The sequence below is a fragment of the Microchirus variegatus genome (assembly GCF_963457635.1).
Source record: "Microchirus variegatus genome assembly, chromosome: 1".
Classification (NCBI taxonomy): domain Eukaryota; kingdom Metazoa; phylum Chordata; class Actinopteri; order Pleuronectiformes; family Soleidae; genus Microchirus; species Microchirus variegatus.
In genome coordinates, this window is record NC_139802.1 from 5,030,576 (window position 1) to 5,052,165 (window position 21,590).

The 21,590-nt window shown below is 42.0% G+C and overlaps 2 protein-coding genes across 2 annotated transcripts; one reads left to right on the forward strand and one right to left on the reverse strand.

Moving 5' to 3' along the window:
• Positions 1–743: 743 nt before the first annotated feature.
• virma (vir like m6A methyltransferase associated) lies at positions 744–16,667 on the forward strand (the record flags this gene model as incomplete). Its single annotated transcript, XM_083901223.1, has 27 exons — positions 744–812; positions 2,184–2,296; positions 3,553–3,639; positions 4,460–4,508; positions 4,594–4,756; positions 4,858–4,977; positions 5,993–6,235; positions 6,784–7,514; positions 8,269–8,406; positions 8,486–8,712; positions 9,150–9,677; positions 9,784–9,938; positions 10,030–10,112; positions 10,910–11,003; positions 11,631–12,019; positions 12,116–12,271; positions 12,611–12,846; positions 12,936–13,185; positions 13,279–13,496; positions 13,573–13,705; positions 13,916–14,062; positions 14,157–14,311; positions 14,563–14,659; positions 15,130–15,296; positions 15,390–15,739; positions 16,229–16,375; positions 16,462–16,667. The coding sequence occupies exons 1-27, from the start codon at positions 750–752 to the stop codon at positions 16,665–16,667; spliced, it is 5,445 nt and encodes a 1,814-aa protein (XP_083757349.1). The 5' UTR covers positions 744–749.
• Positions 16,668–17,550: 883 nt separating this feature from the next.
• Positions 17,551–20,564, reverse strand: rnf41l (ring finger protein 41, like; the record flags this gene model as incomplete). The annotated part of the gene is made up of 6 exons (XM_083892371.1): positions 17,551–17,955; positions 18,471–18,591; positions 18,687–18,849; positions 19,429–19,455; positions 19,772–19,911; positions 20,359–20,564. The coding sequence occupies 6 exons, from the start codon at positions 20,562–20,564 to the stop codon at positions 17,551–17,553; spliced, it is 1,062 nt and encodes a 353-aa protein (XP_083748497.1).
• Positions 20,565–21,590: the final 1,026 nt, after the last annotated feature.

A 21,590-nucleotide genomic window follows, 5' to 3' on the forward strand; every position in this document is an offset into this window, starting at 1 on the left:
AACTTCTATTGTCAGTGGCGTGCATCGACATTTGGAAGGGGGGGTTAAAAGGGCACCTACTGTGCACCGGTAGGGCAGGCACCTGGCATGTCAAAAGTGTGACCTGGGGCCAAAGACAACCTGGCCCTATTGACAGAATTTGGATAATAAATGAGTTTTAAATAAAAAAATAAAATAAAAAAGGCACCTGTACAGAACCATGAGTTTATTCCATTAGAGCACCTGCTGAACATCACATTTCCCACATTCACACACAGTATAACTTTCGAGCACAGCATTAATTTCTATCACTGAGAAGGGCATTTTCTATTCAGCTCTGAATATCATTTCCTCTAAGGCCACCCTTTGGGACAATGTCATTCGGGAATTTCATAAAAGCACCCTTTTTGATTGGAAGGGCACCCAAAACACTTTTTTGTCCAATAGGTTAACGCCGCTGTCTATTGTAGTCCTATCAGAAGTGTCAACAATAAAAATAATAATATTGATTGTGGCATGTATTGTTATTATTATTATGGTTCGCAACCTATATAACAATAACCCCAGTATTTAATTTAATTATTTTGAGTTTCTCTTTAGAATAATAAATGCAAATGCATTTGTAATGTAAATGTATTTTGTTTGCGTTGCTTGTTGTTTTACCCATGGTTTTTACCTGCGTTTCGCTGTGATTGAACTTAACTTGCACCGGAAGTGTTTATCATCCCCGGAAGTTTACCCCTGGCTCGACCAACAACAGAAAAGAAGCAATGGCGGGGGATCTCTCAACGGAGCTTCTTTTTCTAGATACGTTTAAACACCAGAGTGCAGAGGTAACTCTTCTCTCGCCTCAGAACACTGTTGTATGTTTCCCACAGAGCTGCCCGAATTCAAACATGATATCTTGTTTATTCAGGAGTTAGTGACAGTGCTGCTCAACTTACAAGCTAACGATGCTAGCATATCTTAGGCTCGCTCATGACAACGCTGCGGTTCACAGATTTAATTAACTCACAATATCCGCTCTTCATTCGCACCAGAGATGCACATTAAGTTTGTATTACTGACGCAATAGTGTAATATGGCAGCTATTTTCCCTGGCATTCCTGTGTAGTGTCCGTGGTAGTTAGCCATGTGGCTAATGCTGACTTAAACGCATCAAGCTGATCACATCAAGAAGAATGAACCCCGCTATTTTGATCTAATATTGTATATGTTTTGCGATGGAGTACTTAATGTTTAAGAATGTGTTGTTAAGTTTCTAAACTATATTCAAAGTAAAATTGATGTGGAAATATTTGCAGTCAGAACATTTATTATGGTACATTATTCCAGAGCTCATTTTTGAAAAGGAAGGAGGAATAGAGATTACTTTGAATTGTAATCACGATATGAATTAGTTACCTGTTCAGCTATCTATTTACCATAAACAAACTTTGATTTATTTGTTAATTCCTTATAAGCATATATTTTAAACTCATAAATGTGAAAAAACGAATAGTAAGAATATTTAACATAGAAATAAAATACTGTGTTGATAGATGGGTTAAAATGGCATATTGATGGCAACACAGTGTTTGAATGATTATGGACCTTTATTTGCAGAGTTTATCAAAGCATTCTCGGTTACTTTCAAGGAGTATGTAGTGGGGTTGCAATATTATCTGGACTGTTTATGTTACTGTGAGGAGAGAATGTGCCCTGTCATACCATGATGTGCTAACATACTGTTACTGTTTAATGGAGTCCTAGCACCGCAGGGTAAACTCTTATGGAAAGCCAATAACAAGGGGAAATTAAACAGAGAAATACAGTGTGTTACATCATTTACATGGATCACTGTTAACATTCAGAGAGTTAAGAGAATAATGTATATTTTTTAGCCATACAGAAACTATCTACCGCCTATTCCATGAATGCCCAATAATCATTATTCATTTCTTTGATAAGAAATAGAGGCCTTGCTGACAAGACTAACTGGCGCAATGGTTCAACTGGAACTCTAGGTTATTTTTTTGGTTAATGACAAAGGAGGAATTGACTGCATACATTGTTTTGTCTTAAATCTTATTTATTTATTTATTTTTAATATTCATGAAAATGTTGTATTAATACATTTATTTGGAAGAAAATAAACCAAGGCAGCAATTGTGCTGGTCTTCGCCATCGAAATATTGATTCTGATTATGATCGATTGTCTTCAGCTAACCAACGTTGATGTGGTGCGGTTTCCTTGTGGGGTGCTGATCACAGAGGTGCGGATCATTCCTCCAGGAATCAAAGCTCACAGCAATCTACCCGACAGCAGAGCATTTGGGTAAGAGCTACAGTATACTCAAATACGTCTAACTCGGTACACTAATCTGAATGTAATGCAGTCTGTTTATTTAACACTCAATGCTTCCTCCTTCAGACAGATTAAAGGAGGAACAATAATACATGTTAACATATATGACATTTTGGCCTGGTTGTGCTAAAAAATAAATTTGAGGTAATTACTTGATTAGCAAAAAGACTAAATGTGCAATCATGATTTTTGTTTGCAGCATTTTAGAGTGAATATGTTTCATAAAGAATGTCACAAATAGTTTTGATCAATCAACCAATATTTAACAAACTACATTATAAATCAAATCAGTATTTGGTGTGACCAACCAGGTTATTTAAGTAGGTTATTCCAAGCATATCCAAAAAATTGTGTGCATTCTTGGATGTTTCAGCGTCTTTGTTTACTTCTATCTACCCGGGCTGACACCATGATGTTTGATACGAGGGCTTTGTGAGGACCACACCATGTGTTGTGTGACACCTTGTTCTTTGTGTCTCTGAGGGTAGTTATTGTTATTTCATGACAATGGTTGTATATTTGGCAAATCCTTGATGATATTGCAGTAGATGCAACTGTCTATATCTACTTTCTAATAAAATCAACCTGTATCAATGACTCCAATTGTCAATAAATAGGGTTTTCTCTGTCTTGTTCTTTAAATTGTTTCTTCTACCAACCTGTTGGATCAGTTGAGTCATGGGCGGTTTTGTTTTGGCAGAGAAAATGTTGAATTGGGACATCCCCCTATTGGCTGGAAATCCTTGACCCAATTGGCAGTGATTGCCTCTGGACTTGTTTGTTTGCTACAGATACCTGAGATATATGTATGCCTGTAGGAAATGGAGAGGCCCATTATATCAGCCAAATGCATGAGTGCATTTGACACCTGATCTCTATTGTTGAGTGGGTTCTGGTTCTCACTGAGCCTGTTGGATAATGTGTGATGTAATGTAAGCGAATGAAATGTATTGGTGTATAAAAGTGTAAACTGAACAGGCTTCTGTTTGGCATATCAAGGTTTTACACATTGTTACATAAACAATTGAAACTCCTGAATCCTGAATATTCAAGCAACACAATCAAAACATTATGCACTGATGCAATAATGTATTTCAGAGCTGAACACTTTGTTCTGTTGCGATGTCGGGTCATTAAGCGTCTGTTACGTTAATGAAAATACTTGTGAAGAATTTAGGGTAAAAGTGGACTGAGCTCTAATTGTATGTGTACTTGTGTGTTTCCAGGGAGACATCTCCTCACGCCTTCCAGTTGGAGTTGTTTTTCAATAATCTCACCAAGTCCAACAGCTCCAGCTTCCACAGACTGGGCAGGTCAGAATAACTTCAACCTTTTCTTCTCACTCTTAATCTCTGTGTTTCCTGGTTCGATCTTATTAAGTGCTTATAAGTCAGTCTCACCTGCAAAGCCTGTCATGGTAGCATCTGCACACCACTCTCTCAGGCCAGAGTGCACCCACCCATTTTCAGTTCTCTTTGTTCCTATCCTGGCTAACTGGTATCTCCAGAAACTCAACCCCACCCACAGTAACTAAAAGTGACACAAAGGCTCAGAGGTCCCACTGAAGTACATGAGTGGGAATCTTTCATTCAGTGATTTTTATTCTAACTTCAGTTGTGCACAGAAGCACTAGTGTGAACCTGTATTTTAAATTTTTTGTCAAAAGGTTGTCACACAACCAAACCAACACCATTTTGGCAGGATGCGTGGTGTCCACATCAAATACAAATATGAACGGCAGCAGTATGAACCAGGCAATATGTCAGACAACTTGCCTCTTCCCCGGCTGTTTTCATAAGAAGTGGAGATAATTGATAGCTCTTGTGTTGTACACCAGGATGCCAAAACAGCTGAGAACAGGCTAACGGGAGAGAATTTTACTGGATCGCCAGAGGTCGTTCACTGCTATAAAACACACTCAAAATGAGAATAGAAGATGGAGTGACTGGAAGCTGCAGGCAACTTAATTGTAGATTGATCACTTCATATCAGATATTGTTGTGAATCACAACACTGAAGTTGACATCCAGATTCACAGCTTCCTGGTCGGCATTTAAGGGAATCACAATAATTAACATAATAACAATAATTGTAAATGCTATAATCTCTTGCTGTCTTGCTGTTTCCCCTCAGTCTAGAGTATGATGAGAACAAGTCCATCGTATTCCGACCCAGTGGAAAGGTAAATGTTCATCCACAAAACAAAATAGATTCAGTGTTTTTGTCCCTTTTGATTTGTGAATAACTAAATTGGTTTGTGCGTGCAGGTGAACACAGATGGCCTTGTGCTGCGTGGATGGTACACCAGTCTGACTCTGGCGGTGTATGGTACAGCAGAGCGCTCACATGGACATGGCCAAGACTCGCCCCCTCCTCCACCCCCTCCACCCCCCCAACAGCCAAGTGGGCCCAAAAGGATCATTAAACAAGGTGGACATCTATACACTGAAATTCACACCGACTTCCTGAGACGCAGACGTCAGTGTTGGATTGTCACGTGTTTAATCTGTTGCTCTGTTTGTGTTTTGAAGAGTGGGAAAAAGATGACCAATACAACGGGAGCCCACCTAGACCAGCACCCAGAGGACCACGTACTCCACCTGGACCTCCACCTCCAGATGATGATGATGAGGAGCAGGTCCAAGTGACAGGTTTGTGCTGAGCAATCTCATCGTCAGCCACTGTCAATTCCAGATTTACCAGCATTGTGAGACATGCTACAAGACTAAATGTCAAGTGTTCAGTGGAGACTCTGCACAGTTAAGAGCGACAAGGTTGCAATGCGGTTGCGGCACACATTCGTTTCATCTTGCGTACATCACAACACGCATCCATTGCGACATGACTATTCATCTTGGCACGTCCGCATTGCACCAATAATTTTTTTGGTTTGCTGGGAGCACTTTCACCATGTGCTTTAACACCTGGACCAAAGAAGTGTGTCAATCTGTTTTTATGTCAGGTCTGAAATAATCTTTGAACCTCCAGGAGGAGTAGAGAATGCACACACACCCGGAGAGTTGTCTCCTTTTTTTTTCCTGACGCATACATCGACTGCTGTGAGGGAACTAAGATACTGATAATCCATTCTCTTCATTTAGATTTTTTCTTAGTTAAAGGTGTTAATTAATTCAGTAACTTCAATGACTTCACAGTCATCTCAGCAGCTCCCTGCTTATGGTTGCTTAGCAACGCTGGTCGCAACAGAAGTGCAACCCCTCAAGTGCCTTTGTTTACAACACCTCTGGATTCTACAACACATTTTTTCAAGAGTTTTATAGATGCTGCATAAGAACTGCTCCTTATTCAGTTATGTTAATTAAGTCATATTAACGTTCTGCATTCATAGTGTGCTGCATATTTTCTACATTAGATTTCTGTTTATTCACTGCAATATGAAAATATGTGTCCATCCATGTACTTGATTAGGGCACATAATGTTCATTACGATGGGTTAAGCTAAAAAAGCTAAAGAAAAAGTTTTATGCTTTAGGAAATGGTTTATTTAAACTATGAACATTTATGTTCAAATATATAGCACCACTATATGCACAAATCAAACAAATGCCTTTTATTTTTGTTAACGTGGTTTACATATGTGTGCCCCTCTGTGGTCTGGTGAGTTAAACTGTGCATCTTCTGGTCTCTGTTGTGACTTTTACACAGTGGGTGTGGTCAAAGATGAGCCGAGCGAGGGTCGCGATGACTACCTAGAGGCCGTTTCACCTGAGCGATCGCTGCCTGCTGATGAGCCATACTCGGATGCTGAACAAGAGGAAGAAGGCGAGGAGGAAGAGGAGGAGCAGGAGGAGGAGGAAGATGCAAGGACAGAGGGGAGTGCTCCTGAGGAGGAGGAAGAAGAGGAGGAGGAAGATGAGGGTGAGGACGAGGAAGAGGAGATGGAGGAAGGTAGGGGAGTTCTATGTGAGGGTTAGGAGAGGCTGCAATCCCAAATGGACTCAGCCCTGACCTCTTGGTTCTGAAAGCTCTCCAGGGGCCATGGGAGATGGGTTCATTTGGGACTGATTTGAGAGAGTGTGTATGCTCTGGCATGCTACATCCATCTACAACTGCTGGGTGCTCCAATCTCTCAAGTAGCCCGTCCCGGTCTACTCTGAGGGCTTATGATCAAGATTCATAAGCTGTTGTGTGCAGGTGTGTCTCTCACATACTCACAGCCATGGCTGAGCTTGTGCTGTAGTCTCATCCTGCATGTCAAACTAACCCTGCATGTGGGGACTGGGGAGTAATGCTGCCATGTGTGAGTAGGTTGGGCAAGGTATGCATTGATGACAAAGCAAAGGGAATATGTAGACGTCACTAGCCTCCTTATTCTCATCCATTTTCATGTACATTTTTAAAATTCAAATTATATTTAAACCTCTTTTTTTTTGCAATTAATTTTATGTGAATTAACTGTCAAATTTCCCTGTCGTGTTTTTCTCCCATTCTGCCAGGTGATGATGGCTATGAGCAGATTTCCAGTGATGAAGATGATCTGGATAACGGTAGTTTCAAGTTGCCCAGCTTTGATATGGACTACACTCCTGAGGACCTGGCATCAGTCCCTCCTGTCCAGTTTGACCCCTATGAGCGAGAACTCAGACCCTTGCTCTACTTCACCCCTCCTTACAAGACTCGTTTTGATATCCAGCTTGAAAAGTCCACTGTGGAGGAGCCCAGGGATGCTGGTGATACTAAAGAGCTGCCAGGTGGAGAGGAGGCTGAGGCTGTAGCCCAAGTGAAAGAGCTTCTAGCGAGTGTTGGTGAGGAACGAGATGCTCGCTGGGTCACTGCTCTGGAAGAGGTACCTGGACTTCTGGCCAAAGGGTTGGCGTATTTAATTAAACAGGGAGAGGGTGAGGAAGAGGATTTGGTCCGAGTCTTGGTCAAGTGGACACTCCAAGCTCTGAGTTTGGAGATTGCTCTCACACAACCCATTGCTCTTAACCTCAGACAATTGAAAGCAGGTGCCAAGCTAGCATCATACCTGGCAGAGTGTCCACAGGGCCTCACCGTGCTGCTGTGTGAAGGGGCCCTGGGCGTGCTACTGGAGCTGCTCCACACCAACCATGTGTCTTCGACTCTGAAGCTAAGTATCCTGAGAGCTCTGGACGCTTTGATTAGTGCTCCCGCTGGGGTCGAAGCTTTCCTACACACAGGAGAGTCGGAGAAGAGTGGTTATCAGGTTAGCATTGATAGTTTCTTCTCTAATTTCCAAACATGCATAGTAGGTTTAATTTTTCTCCAGAGCTTGAGAACAACCAAGCAACAAAATATTTTGATACTGCAATTTCATCAGTCTTTTAACTAGGATTAGACCAATATACCTTTGTCATGATTTGATTGTATCACAGTACTTGGTTGCTGATTCGCTTTGTGTTGTGATTCTGATTTATTGTGATTAGATACTATCAATACTTCAATATACCCTCATAAAACCAAAATTGAATGACACAAGGGAGTGATATTTCCAAAATCCATGCACATTGCATGTCGGTGAGTTTTTAATTTAACTAAATTGAATGGGACACTGGTACATAACATGTACATAACCGTTTAATTTAGCTGCACCTGCTAATAAAATATAGTGGTGTTTAGCTTTGTTAACTCCGTGTTCACTGAGCAAGTGCCGTAATAACATAAAATTCTGCACTAAAATTAATAGAGCCTCTCAAAATAGAATATAGTACAAATGTGATCCTTCAAATGAACATGCTTCAAATAAACAGAAATCTGTCTTTTTAAAACCCTGGATTGGAGAAAACACTGAACAAGCACTTCCAATTTGTTTGTCAACCGAGTAAAAATATCATAATTCTGGGAGAGAAGATGGTTTTGTTTGTTCTACTACTTCAAACGTAATGAACCATTAGGTATGCCACCTCACACACTCACTATTTCACACTTTCAAACAAATAAATGCTCTGTATCCCTTACAGCATCTTGTCCAGCTATTCCTGCGTGAAGAAACAGTCAGGGTCATAACTGCTGGCAACGCTATTATACAGAAGAGTCACATGTATGAGGTACTGGTTGACCTACAGCATACAGCATCAGCATGGAGTGAAACACAGCAGGTACTTACACACACGCGTATACATTTGTAACTTCACAGAGTGAGTTTGTTTCTTTACTGATTGCCACTATCATGGACAGGAGGAAATAGAAGATGCTGAGAATGCCATGGAGGAGGAACCATCACTGAACTCGCCTCCTGTGAGCGAAGCAGAGCTTGATAGGTTGACGGGAGTTTTGGAAGAGTTACATCACCTGCTAGAGACCGCCTCTCACTGCATGGTGCAGCCACCTGGAAAAGCGTTCCCAACCACTGCAAGAATAACAGGACCACAAGAGAGAGATGATCCATATCCAACACTGTATCGGTAAGTAAATCCCAACAGAAGAAATAGCAGCTCACAAAAAGAACAATATATTAACTTTTAGACAAACTTGGAACCCTTTCGTAACCTCCCTACAGAATCCTACAATCTATAGTATATCACGTACTTAAACATAGCCCCCAACTCTGAGTACATACCATAACAATCCCCATTACTTTTATCAATTGTCACCTCCATCATTGAATAGCTATATGTTGACTAAACTGTATGTCTGTTTGCCTTCCAGTCAGTCTGTCTCTCTATCTCTAAATGATAATCTGTTTACCTGCGAGTTTCCTGTCCTGTTTTTTGTATTATTTATCACAGTATTAGGGTAGGTGGGTGGACTAAGAGTGGCTTCTCATAACCTGTTGAATTAAAGGTATTTGTGTGTTATAGATTGGATTTGTAACATTTCTAACAATTGATGTCTTTTTCAGGTATATGCATACTTGCCATTTCTTGGAGAGCACAACTGTGGTGCTGTCTGCAGCTGCAGCAGCTGGCCACGTAGGTGTCACTCAGGCTGTTCGAGAGCTCCTGCGCTTCCTGTCGCTCACTCAGCCAGGACTGCTCTTCCTCGTCGCCCAGCCTTCTCCCACCAACCTGCTGTTGCGTCTTCTGGCGTCGATGGCAGAGGCCGAGGGGGAGGAGAGCGTGTTTACCGGAGGAGAGGGGACTCTCACTGGGCCCGGGTTTGGTGAAGAGGGCTTTGCTGTGTGGCTAATGCAGGCGCTGCATGCTCTGCAAGGTGTGTCTGAGCTGATGAGCCATGTGGCCACAGGAGGAGAGGGGGGAGTTGGACTCGAGGAAGGTGACAACGCAGAGGTACTGGGCATGCTCCATGCACTTTACCTGATGACCTTCACTCAGACTGGTCGCAGTGCTGTGTCCCACATTTTTAGCCTAGACAACAACCTCTCCTGTCTGGTGACCCTGCTTCAGCACCACAGCAAAGATGTGCAGAGGTAAAGCTGATGGCTTCTACTTTTTTTTGTTCCCTTTTCTCTATCACTTGGTCCAATTTTCAGGCAGCTTTGCTTTGTTTTGATTTTTTCCTGACTTCTCTTTCAGTGAAGCGAAGGCACGTAAAGCAGTGACGTATAATTACGCCTGTATGCTGGTGTTACTGGTGGTGCAGAGCTCTCTTGATCTGCGGATGATGGAGCAATTTGCTTCTCCACTTCTTACCTTAGCCAAGGCTGATGAAACCAATGCCAAATTACAGGGTAATTTAATTTTCATTTCTCGCTCACAATGTAGTACTGCTGTACAATAACATTTTAATGTAAATGTGCGCAATGTGCTTTTGTTCCTCAGAGCTCAATAAATGGCTGGAACCTCTGGAGAAACTTCGCTTTGAGATTGGCAGCATTCCTACCCTCCTTGACTACATAAAGCGGGTACAGAGCTCTCAATCAGTGCATATTCTTTTGAAGTATAACTGCATTTCACTATGTTTAAAATCCTACTAGATTTGCCTTTCAATCTCCTATATTTTAGTGAGCGATACATCTTTTCTTTCAAGTGTTTGGGCAGCTACTAATACATTTTCAGGTCCAATGTGTAAGAATTCGTTCAGATTCTTACAAACAGAGGAATGATTCCTCTGCTCACCTCTACCATTCCCAAACGTCAGGGAACTAGGGTGGCCCTCACATACCAGAAATTATGTTGTTCTTCTCAGGTGGTTTAGTAAACTTCTATTTCAGAATGTGAAATGCACACTGTGACTGGTTTGTCCACTGCTGCTGTAGAAATGTGGATGATTGTGGCCTCTGTTAAATGAGGCCATTGCCGAAAATCAATGCAAGTGCATCATTAAAGGAATCTAATATGAGGTCTAATATGACACTAACCTTCAAGACGAATATGTGCACATCAGCCTATCAGGTTAATAATTTTCTTTCAACTGATATTTATAGAGCTGATTTATTTATATAATCAGTAAATTCCGTAACAACAGTCCAGTGTTGTCTCCTTGTATTATTAGGCCAGCTGACAAGGTGTTTATTGCTCTGAAATCTAAAACTGTTACTACACCTCAAAATGATCATACATTTTCTTGGAATGTTGCTCTTTACTGACACATCTGAAACTGCTCCAGCCTATACCTGCTCTGTAGCATATTTTAGTCAAGGTTTTTTGCAAATATTGATTGCTGTACATCTTTTTACATGTGCTTTTGTATTGATTTTAGAATGTGGAAAATGTGTTGACTGCTGAGGGAACTGGACTGGTAACTGCACTCAGGTGCCTCTGTCACATTGGCTGCCCCCCTCCTGCTGTGGAAGGTATAATATAGTATATCTACTCTGTCTTCCCTTATTCTTTCAAACATTTGTGTGTCATATTTTTTAAATGTATAGTTTCACTTCATAGTTTCAAATCAGTCTGTATTACAGTTTCATTATAAGAACAGACAAATAATTAAAGAAATAAAGAGAAGGCAATTCAATCTATTCTGTTGTAATGTAACCTGTTACAAGCGTCCTCTGCTCCTTGACAAAGGTAGTCCGCTCCTCTGGTCCTCAGACCTAAGGTCATCCTTTGTACAACACTGACAATGTATCCTGTTGTTGTATATGCTAAGCACTCGTTAAATTGAGAAGCATTTTACACATCTGAGCTGAGAAAACATGAATAGAAATTAATATGTTTCAAAATGTGTTTGCATGAACCGTAAACAATAAATTCATATTTCTTCAACCTTCGTGAAATGATACTTTAATTTAAAATTAAATTTAATTGCTTCTTTTATATCGTTTGTAAATTATTGCCCTGCCCGAAATCCTCGTCATTTTTTATTTGTATTTTTATAGGCCATTAACATTTGGTGTAGATTTTTACTTATATTAGTCTGAATTTATTACACTGCTATAAATGTTCTCGTTTTCCACCATTTTTCCCCCTCCCTTCAGGTCAGCAGAGGGATCTTAAGTGGAGTCTTGCAGGGGTCCAGCTATTCTCAGGCGAAGGTCTGGACACTTGTGTGCGTGTGCTGCAGAAGCTGTGCAGCATTTTGCTGCAGCCGTGGCGTGTACATGGACACATGGGCCCCACTCCGCAGAGATGCATGATCCTCAGTATATGTATCAGCACTCTCAGGTTGTTGCGCACCATGCTGACAGAGCTACTGCGCGGAGGAGCGTTTCAGTTCAGGGACACTCGTGTGGCCAGCGTGCTGGTGACTCTCCACATGATCGTTTGCTCCATTCCAGCATCAGGCCGTCTGGACGGGGAGGAGACAAGAGTGCAGGCAGTTATTGTTGATGTGTTGCTCACCTTCACACAGGGTGTCAGCGAACAGGTGAGTGAGGGAGGGTGAAGGCATTTTTTGTTGTTTTTTTGCCAATAAATATGATTTATGTCATGTTTCTGAGACGATGTGTGTGTTTGTGTGCAGGTGACTCATACAGAAGAGACTCTGGCCAGTAACACTTGGTCGCTGATGCTGAAAGAGGTGTTGAACTCACTGCTTAAAGCCCCTGAAGGTTTGTTCTCTGGACTGACACTGCTGTCCGAGCTCCTGCCTCTTCCCCTGCCAATGCAAAGCACTCAGGTAAGTTATCCCATTCTGCTTCTTTTCCTGCCAAGCTCAGAATCAGAAATACTTTATTAATCAATGTGGGGGAATTTATTTTTTGTGTGACAATTGTGATTTGATTTTTGATATAATTTAATAAGGTTCAGTATTACCACATGACACTGTTAAAAGCACAGTATGTAATTTCTACCACTAGGGGGTCTAATCAATGACAAAAAGCCTAGTGTTTGAGATCCTCCTTTAAAGTATTTAACAGTATGTTATTTATGGCGTTTTTTAAAGGCAAAACCGATGTTCAACATAGTGACAGATTTTATTATATTTTTTAACCATGTTTAACCACTCTCTCTGCAGGTGATATCAGTCCAAGATGTGGCTGTAGCCCTGAACACAAGGAAGCTCTGGAGCATGCACATTCGGGCACAGTGGAAAGTGTTTTCAGAGGCGCTGAAGTGTGTGTGTGCAACCACCTGCCCCCCTCTCTTAGCCATGCTCAGGAGAGTGTGTGTTCAACTGGCAGACCTGTCTTCACTCACTGCAATACTCACAATGAAGACCCTGGTGGAGCTGCTGCTGGAGGAACTGCAGCCGTCAGTAACACACACTCGTACACATGCTCGGCTATCTGTTTTTGTGCTGTACATTGTATTTTAATAGTACAATTTTTTGCTAACTTCAGGGTGGAGGGGAAAAATGTGTGCTGGAGCCAGACACTCCGCCTGCTCTCTTTGATGGACACCCTGGTGTCACAGAGAGCTTGCAAGAGCTCAGCATTGCACCTGCTCTCTGGGTCTGTGTCTGGAGATGAGCAACTGGCTGAACTCTTCCCCTTGCTTCTGTCCCTGTTGATTCCTCCAACTGACCACTGCTCACAACAGCAGCAATGCAGTGAACTAATGGGTACAATATTACAGTCACTGTGTGACCAGGTAAGAATAGAATTGCACATGAAGGCAAATAAAACTAAGTCCATATAAGGAGAAAGATGAAACCTAAAAACAAAAACCTCTGTCTTCATTCAGGACATTTCTTTAGTGGTTTCTCCACCTGGTGAAAACTGTGTGTCGGAGGCTGAACAGCTGGCAAATGCACTTCCGGGACGAGACATGATGTCATCAGTCTGCAATTCCTTGCTGGAGGTTTTGGGCAATGATGAGAGCAGCGTCCCACTCCTCCTCACCTGCATCAGGACTTTAACATTCCTCTCAGAGCATGACTATGGACTCTACCATGTCAAATTGTAATGATATTTCTATCACTCTACTTTTATTCTCTTAGTCGAACAAGACTTTGATCACACTTTATCTTTCTTTCAGTGCACTGAAGAAACATGGTACAGGACTGTTTGCTCTGTTAAAGAGGCTGGTGTTGTCATTCAACAAGGACTCGCCAGATCCACTCTCCGCTCTGCTCGACTTCCTCAGGCTGATTCTCAACACGGACGCAATGGTTTGTGCCTCTAGTTTTATGGCTTCAAGTTGTCTTAATCACTGTTATCATCAGTCACTAAGTGGTACAATCCCAACGTCTATAGGAGGTGGGATGAGACGTTTAAAAAAAATAAAATAAAAAAAAGCCAAAGCACAGAAAATCATTGGAACAGTTTTGTGTATGTGATAACTGGATGTTTCTGCTGGATCTGTCTTTGCTCTGATCCAGAGTGTTGATGAGGCTCAGAGATCTGGTGAAGAGTCCTCCTTCTCTTCTGCTCCACGTTTGTGGCTGTCGGGCTTTGAGATGAAAGCTCTGCTGCACTGGGAGGAGTCTGAGTTGCATCCGCTTCAAACTTTGGAGAAAGAGATCACGGTAAAACTATGCACCCATAACACGCATGTTTATTTTCACGAAGACAGGCGCTGCCTAGATATTTCACTTGGTGTGTTTGTGTTTTTGTCTGTAGAAACTATGCAAGGAAGACGAATCACTGGAGGCCATATCGGAAAATGTGATAGTTCTTAGGCAGGCGCTGGAAACGGCGACTGACACTCCACCAGCAGCTGAGACTGAGCCCACGCTGCCGCCACCTGAGACTCTTGGTGCTCAGTTTAACCACAGGTACGGTCTCTGTCTGGACGGCGCATAATAAAATTTTAGTCTGTTCGTTTTTTTCCTTCATCTCTTTGTCATTTACTATTTTACAGCCAGGGACTATGGAACATGGCACAATGATATAATCAGATATTCACAATAAACTGCTATCAACATAACTTTTATTACTACTGTTGCAGCCACAGTTCAACCTCATGGACTGATATAACCTGATTTTTTTTTTTTACTATATTGTATCTGTGTGTCGTTATATGCAGGACCGTGTTTATTCTGTCGGAGGCTCTTGATGAGCACCTGAAGGCTCTGTGGTTCTCTCCCTTTCAAACTGATGACATTGAAACAGACCTTGATGTGGTAAGTGTGTGTGTATGTGTTGACAGTCTGTACCTTTCCAAGAATCTAAGTATTACCTACCTTCAATTAACACTGACCATTATCTTGATTTATAAGCGATACATTACTTACTGTATAATTGTTGTTATAATGCTTTAGAGTTCTCTACAAAGCTACAAGCAGCATGTTTTAACAGGATTATATCACATTTTAACTGAGATACGTCTTCTTACAAAGTATTGTATAATTGCAAGGAGTAACCATGTCTGTAGTAGTATGTTGTTGTAGATGTAGACAAAAAGTTTATTCTTCTTCAATTAAGCTGTCAATTTAAATACTGTCTTGACCTTGCAATGGAAGCTTAATACATTCATTTGGACTTAAAGAAAGACTGTTAGTGTGGCTTTAGTGAGATGCTGTAGTTACAAGCGATCAACAACAGTGGACATTCTGTATAAAACCGTCACAATGCCTCTCTTTCTGTTTGGCAGGTGAAGGTGGATCTGGTGGGTTTGGCTCAAGAGTGTTGTCCAGAACTGGACCTAAAGGCTGAGCTGGAGCGCTCCTTCCTGTCTGAGCCTTCTTCTCCAGGACATACCAAAGCTACAAAAGGCTTCAGACTGGGCAAACACAAGCATGAGACGTTCATTACATCCAGGTGCAACTTTAGTGTTTGGCTGCATTTAGCCTTTTTTCACATATGTTTTGTCATAGTATGTTACTGAATATCATCATGTGCCTGTCCCTGCAGTGGTAAATCAGACTACATTGAGCCCGCTAAAAGAGCTCACATCATGGCTGCTCCACGAGGTCGAGGAGGCCGTGGAGGATTTGGACAAAATCTCTGCCGTCCCCACGATATCTTTCGCCAGCGCAAACAGAACACTTCTCGTCCTCCCAGTATGCACGTGGACGATTTTGTGGCAGCAGAATTCAAGGACATTACGACCCCTCTTGGGCTTTTGCCCCCAAAACGGTTGCCAAAGAGTTCACCCAAACCTCCCACCAGAGGACTGTTCACAGGCAACAGAGGCAGAGCCACGTTCCACAGCCAGACTCGCTTTTTCACTCCACCACAACCTAAAGGTGTATTGCTCTCTGGTAGGTACAAGCAGCTCATGCACACACACTGAGACACAAATACACAGTCTTTATGACTGTTTATGATCACAGTTTGTATAGTTGGAACCATACCCCCTGTCAATTATGCTCTGAAATAGACCTGCGTGATATTAGGAAAAATCATTCTTTCATTTCTTTTGTGTGATTATGAATCCAGCCCTCAATTACTGGTGTTTTTTTACCATTGATTGATGTCCTATTATGTTGTAGAATTATACATTTCACATAAAAAAAATCACTTTATGTCCATTCCCTTAATTTATCTTTGCGCAGTTAACTCAAGAGGCCTGTACATTTTTTTTATATATATTGTGCAGCCCTACTTTGAAATTCTAATTTTAAGTTTACAGCACAAAAATCTGGAATTTTTATAAATTGACCATGGAGTTTGGAATTTTTAGTTAGTGCAGGTCAGAAGCTCCTCTTGACCAGTAGAGGGTGACAAATCTTCTGTTGTGATTTTGGAAGGTAACTACACTCGAAGAGATGGTGGCAGAGGTTCATCTTGGAGCGGCCAAGTTCCAGCCGTCACTCACAGAGGAACATACAGTGAACCCAGAGGAGGCCAGAGCAACTTCACCCGCGGACCGCTGCCCTCCAGGCAACCCCCAGCAAGTATGACGTGCACACGTTTGTCATGATTATGCAGTATATACTTGGGAAAACATTGAATGAAGAAATCCATTGCCCGCCTCTTTCAGGTGCATATCGTCTGGCTCCTCGAGACCGCGCTCCACGAGGCAGAGGAGGCACCGGGCTGTCGTGGCCCAGCGGAGGAGCAGGGGGTGGTGGTGGTGCTGGCGGAGGAGGTGGAGGAGGAGGCAGAGGATCTCAGGGGAGCAAGTTCAGCGGAGGAGGTGGGAGTGGCGGTGGAAGGGGCAGACATGTTCGCTCCTTTACCAGGTAAATGTACCTGGACAATGACTACAGCCTGTCATGGCAACAAATGGACCAATGAGGATAACGTATATACTGTCTCCATGGAAACATGGTGGGACGGTGTTGTCACAATGACGTACAGACTCTGTGTTGATGTTTTATGTTTTGTTATGAGTTGTATTCAAAGAATAAAGGTGATAGTAACTGAGCTTTTACTTATTATTGATGAACACCTAATAATCTGATGCAATGTGGCCGTGAATGAGCTTTCCTTTGAGCTTTAATTACCTTCTATGATGCTTTTAAAAAGTGAAACTTTGAACAGGTACATGACCTACATAACAATAGCTGAACATAAACTCGAGAACATCCCCCCAAAAAAAGTATAACCTAACATGAAAGCCACACCATCTGTCCCCTAAGGTTTGCTTTGTATGACATCTGTAGTCTGATGACAAAGACACCTTTTTTACATTTATTTTAGTATCGACCGCAGAAATAAATAACTCACATTGATGCCAGGTTGCTGGAGAAGACGACACATTTTCTTTTTTTTTAACACAAAAGTACAACATTGGATGGACAAGAAATGCATAGTCCAGTCCTGAGATGAAGGAAGTAACTGATTTATACTGTAACCTGAGGAATACAACATCCAAGGGAGGTCATATTATGGTATGTTTGCAAACATTATGTTGAGCACATCTTTACAAAAAAGATCATCTGTTAATTTTCATATAAACAGAGTGACGTTGTACATAGAAAGACCATGTGGTTCAACTCGCAGCATATCACATTTTTTCAAATGAATGCTCACCGATAAAACTCAAGCTAAATGCTTTAAACTTGTAGAAACTGTAAAATGCCCTTAACAGTTTTCTAAACTGGCTATTATCCTGGCAGTCCACTGATCAGATGACCGTCACCTCCCGGTTTTTCTTCTTGATGCAGTCCAGTGTCAAGCTCCGGGTACCACCTTTGCGTCCCCCCTCACCCAGCTGCGGTGATGGAGGGGGACCTGATTCTTTTATAGCTTGAGCTGAATTTAGAGGCAGACTCAAGTTATGTAAGGACGCCTTCCTCTGTTGGAGTTTTGTTGGCTTGGTGTGTTGCTCCCGCTCGGATGTGGGTGCGCCCTGATGCTGGTCTCTGACTGTTTGGTCAACGGGATGCTGACGATTCTTGTGCGGCTGCAGGTCTCTGAGGAGCTCCAACAGTTCCCTCTTCTCCAGCTCTGCTTCCGCCAGCTCCTGTCTCCTCAGACGCTCTGCTCCTAACAGAGCTCGCATGTCACACATCACACGTGACAGCTGGCCCTGCAGCGAGCAGACATGAGATTACTCGGCTTAAAAACTGTTCTGTGTTTTTGTGTTAGTAAGAGATGGACAAAGCATTTAGGTCCTAAAAGATAAGCGGTACCTGTCGCACTGGATTGTTACATATTAAAGGTACAGTGTGTCATATTTTGTAGGGTTTATTGGCAGCAATTGATGATACTTCCCAAGTAAGTGCTTCAACATTTCTAACTTACAATAGATAAAAAAAATTCCCAGTTTTGGGATCAAAGTATATCTATCTGTCATTACTTTGAAACATAACCTGTTTTTGTTGTCTTAGAATGCTCCTTAGAGGCCACCATGTTTCTGCAGTAGCCCAAAGGGACAAACCAGGCAAAGAGTGCATCTTGTGTTTTTAAAGTGAGAGCCTACTACACAAATGAACAGGTCCACCTGAATAAACCTGATGTAAACCAACAAAGGAGGAGGAAGAGACAGAAGAGAGAGTTGTGCATTTTCTTAAAAATCGATGAGTAGACGGTATAATATGTCACCTTGAGCTCCTCCACCTCGCTCTTTAGCTGCGACTCTTTCTGCACCATGTGTCTCCTCTGCGAGTCCAACCGCGACTCCATCTCTCGTCTCACCTCCTCCAACTTGCACAGCATCTCAGCCCTACCGTAAACGTTTAACGAGACCAACATTAGGATGTGCAGAGAGTTAATTTAGCTTGGTTTTTCCCCTCTCTCAACAGACAGACACACACACACCTGAGAAACTCCACTTCAGTGCGTAGCTCTGCCACACAGTTATGTTGAGACTGATCGGTGGAGAGGAGAGTGTGGCCGCAGCCATTGGGACACCCTCTGCAGCGGAAGTTACATTCTGACATATGGGCCTCCAAACCCCACCTCTCTACCTGTACAGTACAACCTGAGAGGAAAGAGGTGCAGTAATACATGAGCAAACGTAATGTGCAGTATATATATTTATTTATTTATCTATTTTCCCCTTCATTTGGCTTCTCCCTCCCTTTAACGTTGTTGAAAATATCTAAAGCAATGGACATGGGCTGTGATGCATAGAACCAATATGAAGATGCAGATTGTCAGATTACCTTAAAAACTGCTCCTGGAATTGTGAGGGCACAACAGTTTGATGACCAAAAGGTAGATTTTAATGTGTATGTATATATATATATGAACGTGAGCTGGGATTAGACCATCGTGAGACAGGTTAGTTTTACCCTACTGATGATGTGTTGTTGCAATAGTAATCCTATATATATGCATATATATATGTATATGTATAGTATCTGTTTATACATATATATATACATATATGTATATGTGTATATATATATATATATATACTGTACAGCATCACAGCAGTTATACACATTGATGAAAACATCAGGATGACTAACTGTATGTTGCTGTATGTGTTTGTACATGTAGTTTTAAGCACAGCAAAAGATCACACTGCATGCACACAAACAGTCACAATACCTACCACAATGGAAACATATGTATTCACCACCTGCCAAGGACAGGCCACAGTGAGCACACACAAGCACATGTTTGTCTATAATGTAAATACAGAAGCACACTTTTAAGTCGCTCATTAAAGAATGATGGGAAGTTGACCCTCGTTGCACTCTCTAAGGCAGCGTTGAGTCCTGAACAAGTCCCTTAGATGCAATAGTTTGTGGGGTGGCCATGACAACTAGGTCACCTGTGCCTTCCCCCCCAAACCCCCCACAGGTGTCACATTACCTCTGCACAATTTAATCTCACAATAACTATCAAAGAAAGACAAGATGAGCAGCCCGATCAGTCAGTGTTAGGTGTCATACCTGTGTTAGAGCAGGGCATGAAGGCAAACTCGCACTCTTCCTCATGTGTGTGCAGACTCTCCAGGGAGCAGACCACCTCACATCCCCGAGCTGCATTCACACAACGGATCTGAAGGCGGTTCAGGTCATTACGCATGTACCTGTCGCCAAACACAGAAAATTAACAGGGTACGTTTAATGATGCAACTCAATGGCAGGAACACAGAAAATGTCAACTAATCATTAGGTAATGTTAGGTGATGGGCCAAGAAGCATGAAGATGCCTTAATGACAGCTTCATGATTAGTTAATCATGAGGGTTAGGGTTAGTCACATTAGTTAATGGATAAAAAATAATAATAATAAAGTAATTATTAGTTTACATAAAGTAATATTAAATAACACACATTGTCAAACTAAATATCAGTTCATACTTTCTGCATCTGCAACTCTGGCATGGACATCCAACTCTATGCGGATAGGGAAGTGTGAAGAAGCCTAAATGATTAGTTAATCATGAATGGATGATTTGTTAATAATTCAATTACTAGACCTTTTTCTGTACACTTTACTGTAAAGTGTTCAAAACTGCAGGGATGGAGACAAACCTGTACAAGGGTTTGAGATTACACACATCCAGCGGGAGTCTGTCCTCGGGACAGGATTGGTGATGGACCAGCCAGTTGCTGATGCATGCGCTGCAATAAGCATGCTCACAAGGGGCCTGGAGGGGGCGCTCCAGCACATCCCGACACACACAGCACAGCAGGCCCTCATTCACATAACCCACAAACCTCTCAAGATCATAACCCATCCTACAATTACACAGAGAGAAAATAGTTTAGAAGATAAGTCTAATGTCACCACAATGTTGGCTCGTTTGTTTTACTTTTTAGGTCTGATATTAATATTCCTACCTGACATGTGAGCTGTCACTTCATCCAAGTCCTTGGTGTGCTGGTTTCCAGTCCACTGGTTCTTCCAAATGTGACCTTCACTCTTTTCTCCCTGCTACTCCCACTTCATCATCCTCTCCTCTGATGTGCTGCTCCATCAAGGTGAGGGTCTGCTCTCTCCTAAAGCCCTCCTCTGCCTTTGGGACTATGTCTCCATGGAGAGGTATCCCTGACAACCAGAGTTAGGGACCCAGGTGAGCAGCTGTCAGACCAGAGCAGATCTTCACTTAAACAGACTGAATTACAGAAGAGGAAGCACACACACAAAAACCCCCCACAAAACAACACACACAAAAAACATAACAAATTCAGCCTTTCAAATGTTTCTCTCCATGTTAAAGACTCATCCTATCCTAGGTGTCCCATTCTATCCCCCCTTTCTCTCTCTCTCTCGATCTCTCGCTCTCTCTGCATGTGGGATTAACATGGATAACACTCACTCTCCCTCCCTGATTGGATTACAGACAGCACACATCAGATGACAACATCCTCTCAGCCTCAAACACCAAAGAGCAATCTAAACACTTGGTCCAGTCTTTTTATACTACTACTATGTCTACTATGTCTACTATGTAGTGGAAGGATTAATCCTGTGCGATGTAAAAAAAAAAAATACCTACAGAACATTTTATCTTTTTATTGTAATCATTTGCCAATGTTGATGATCTAAAGTTTATTTAAAGTCTAACTTCTGCAGCTAACTCCACCAAATGCCTGATTTTGAAAAATGCCAAAGAAGTGGGCTGAGACCTGAGTGAGGGAGAGGAGGAGTTACTAACATACATTGAACACTGCCATCTACTGGATAGCAATATGTGTGTGTGAATCACAACCTATATGTTTGTGGATTTGTGTGAATGTCCCAACATGACTTTATTGTGGAA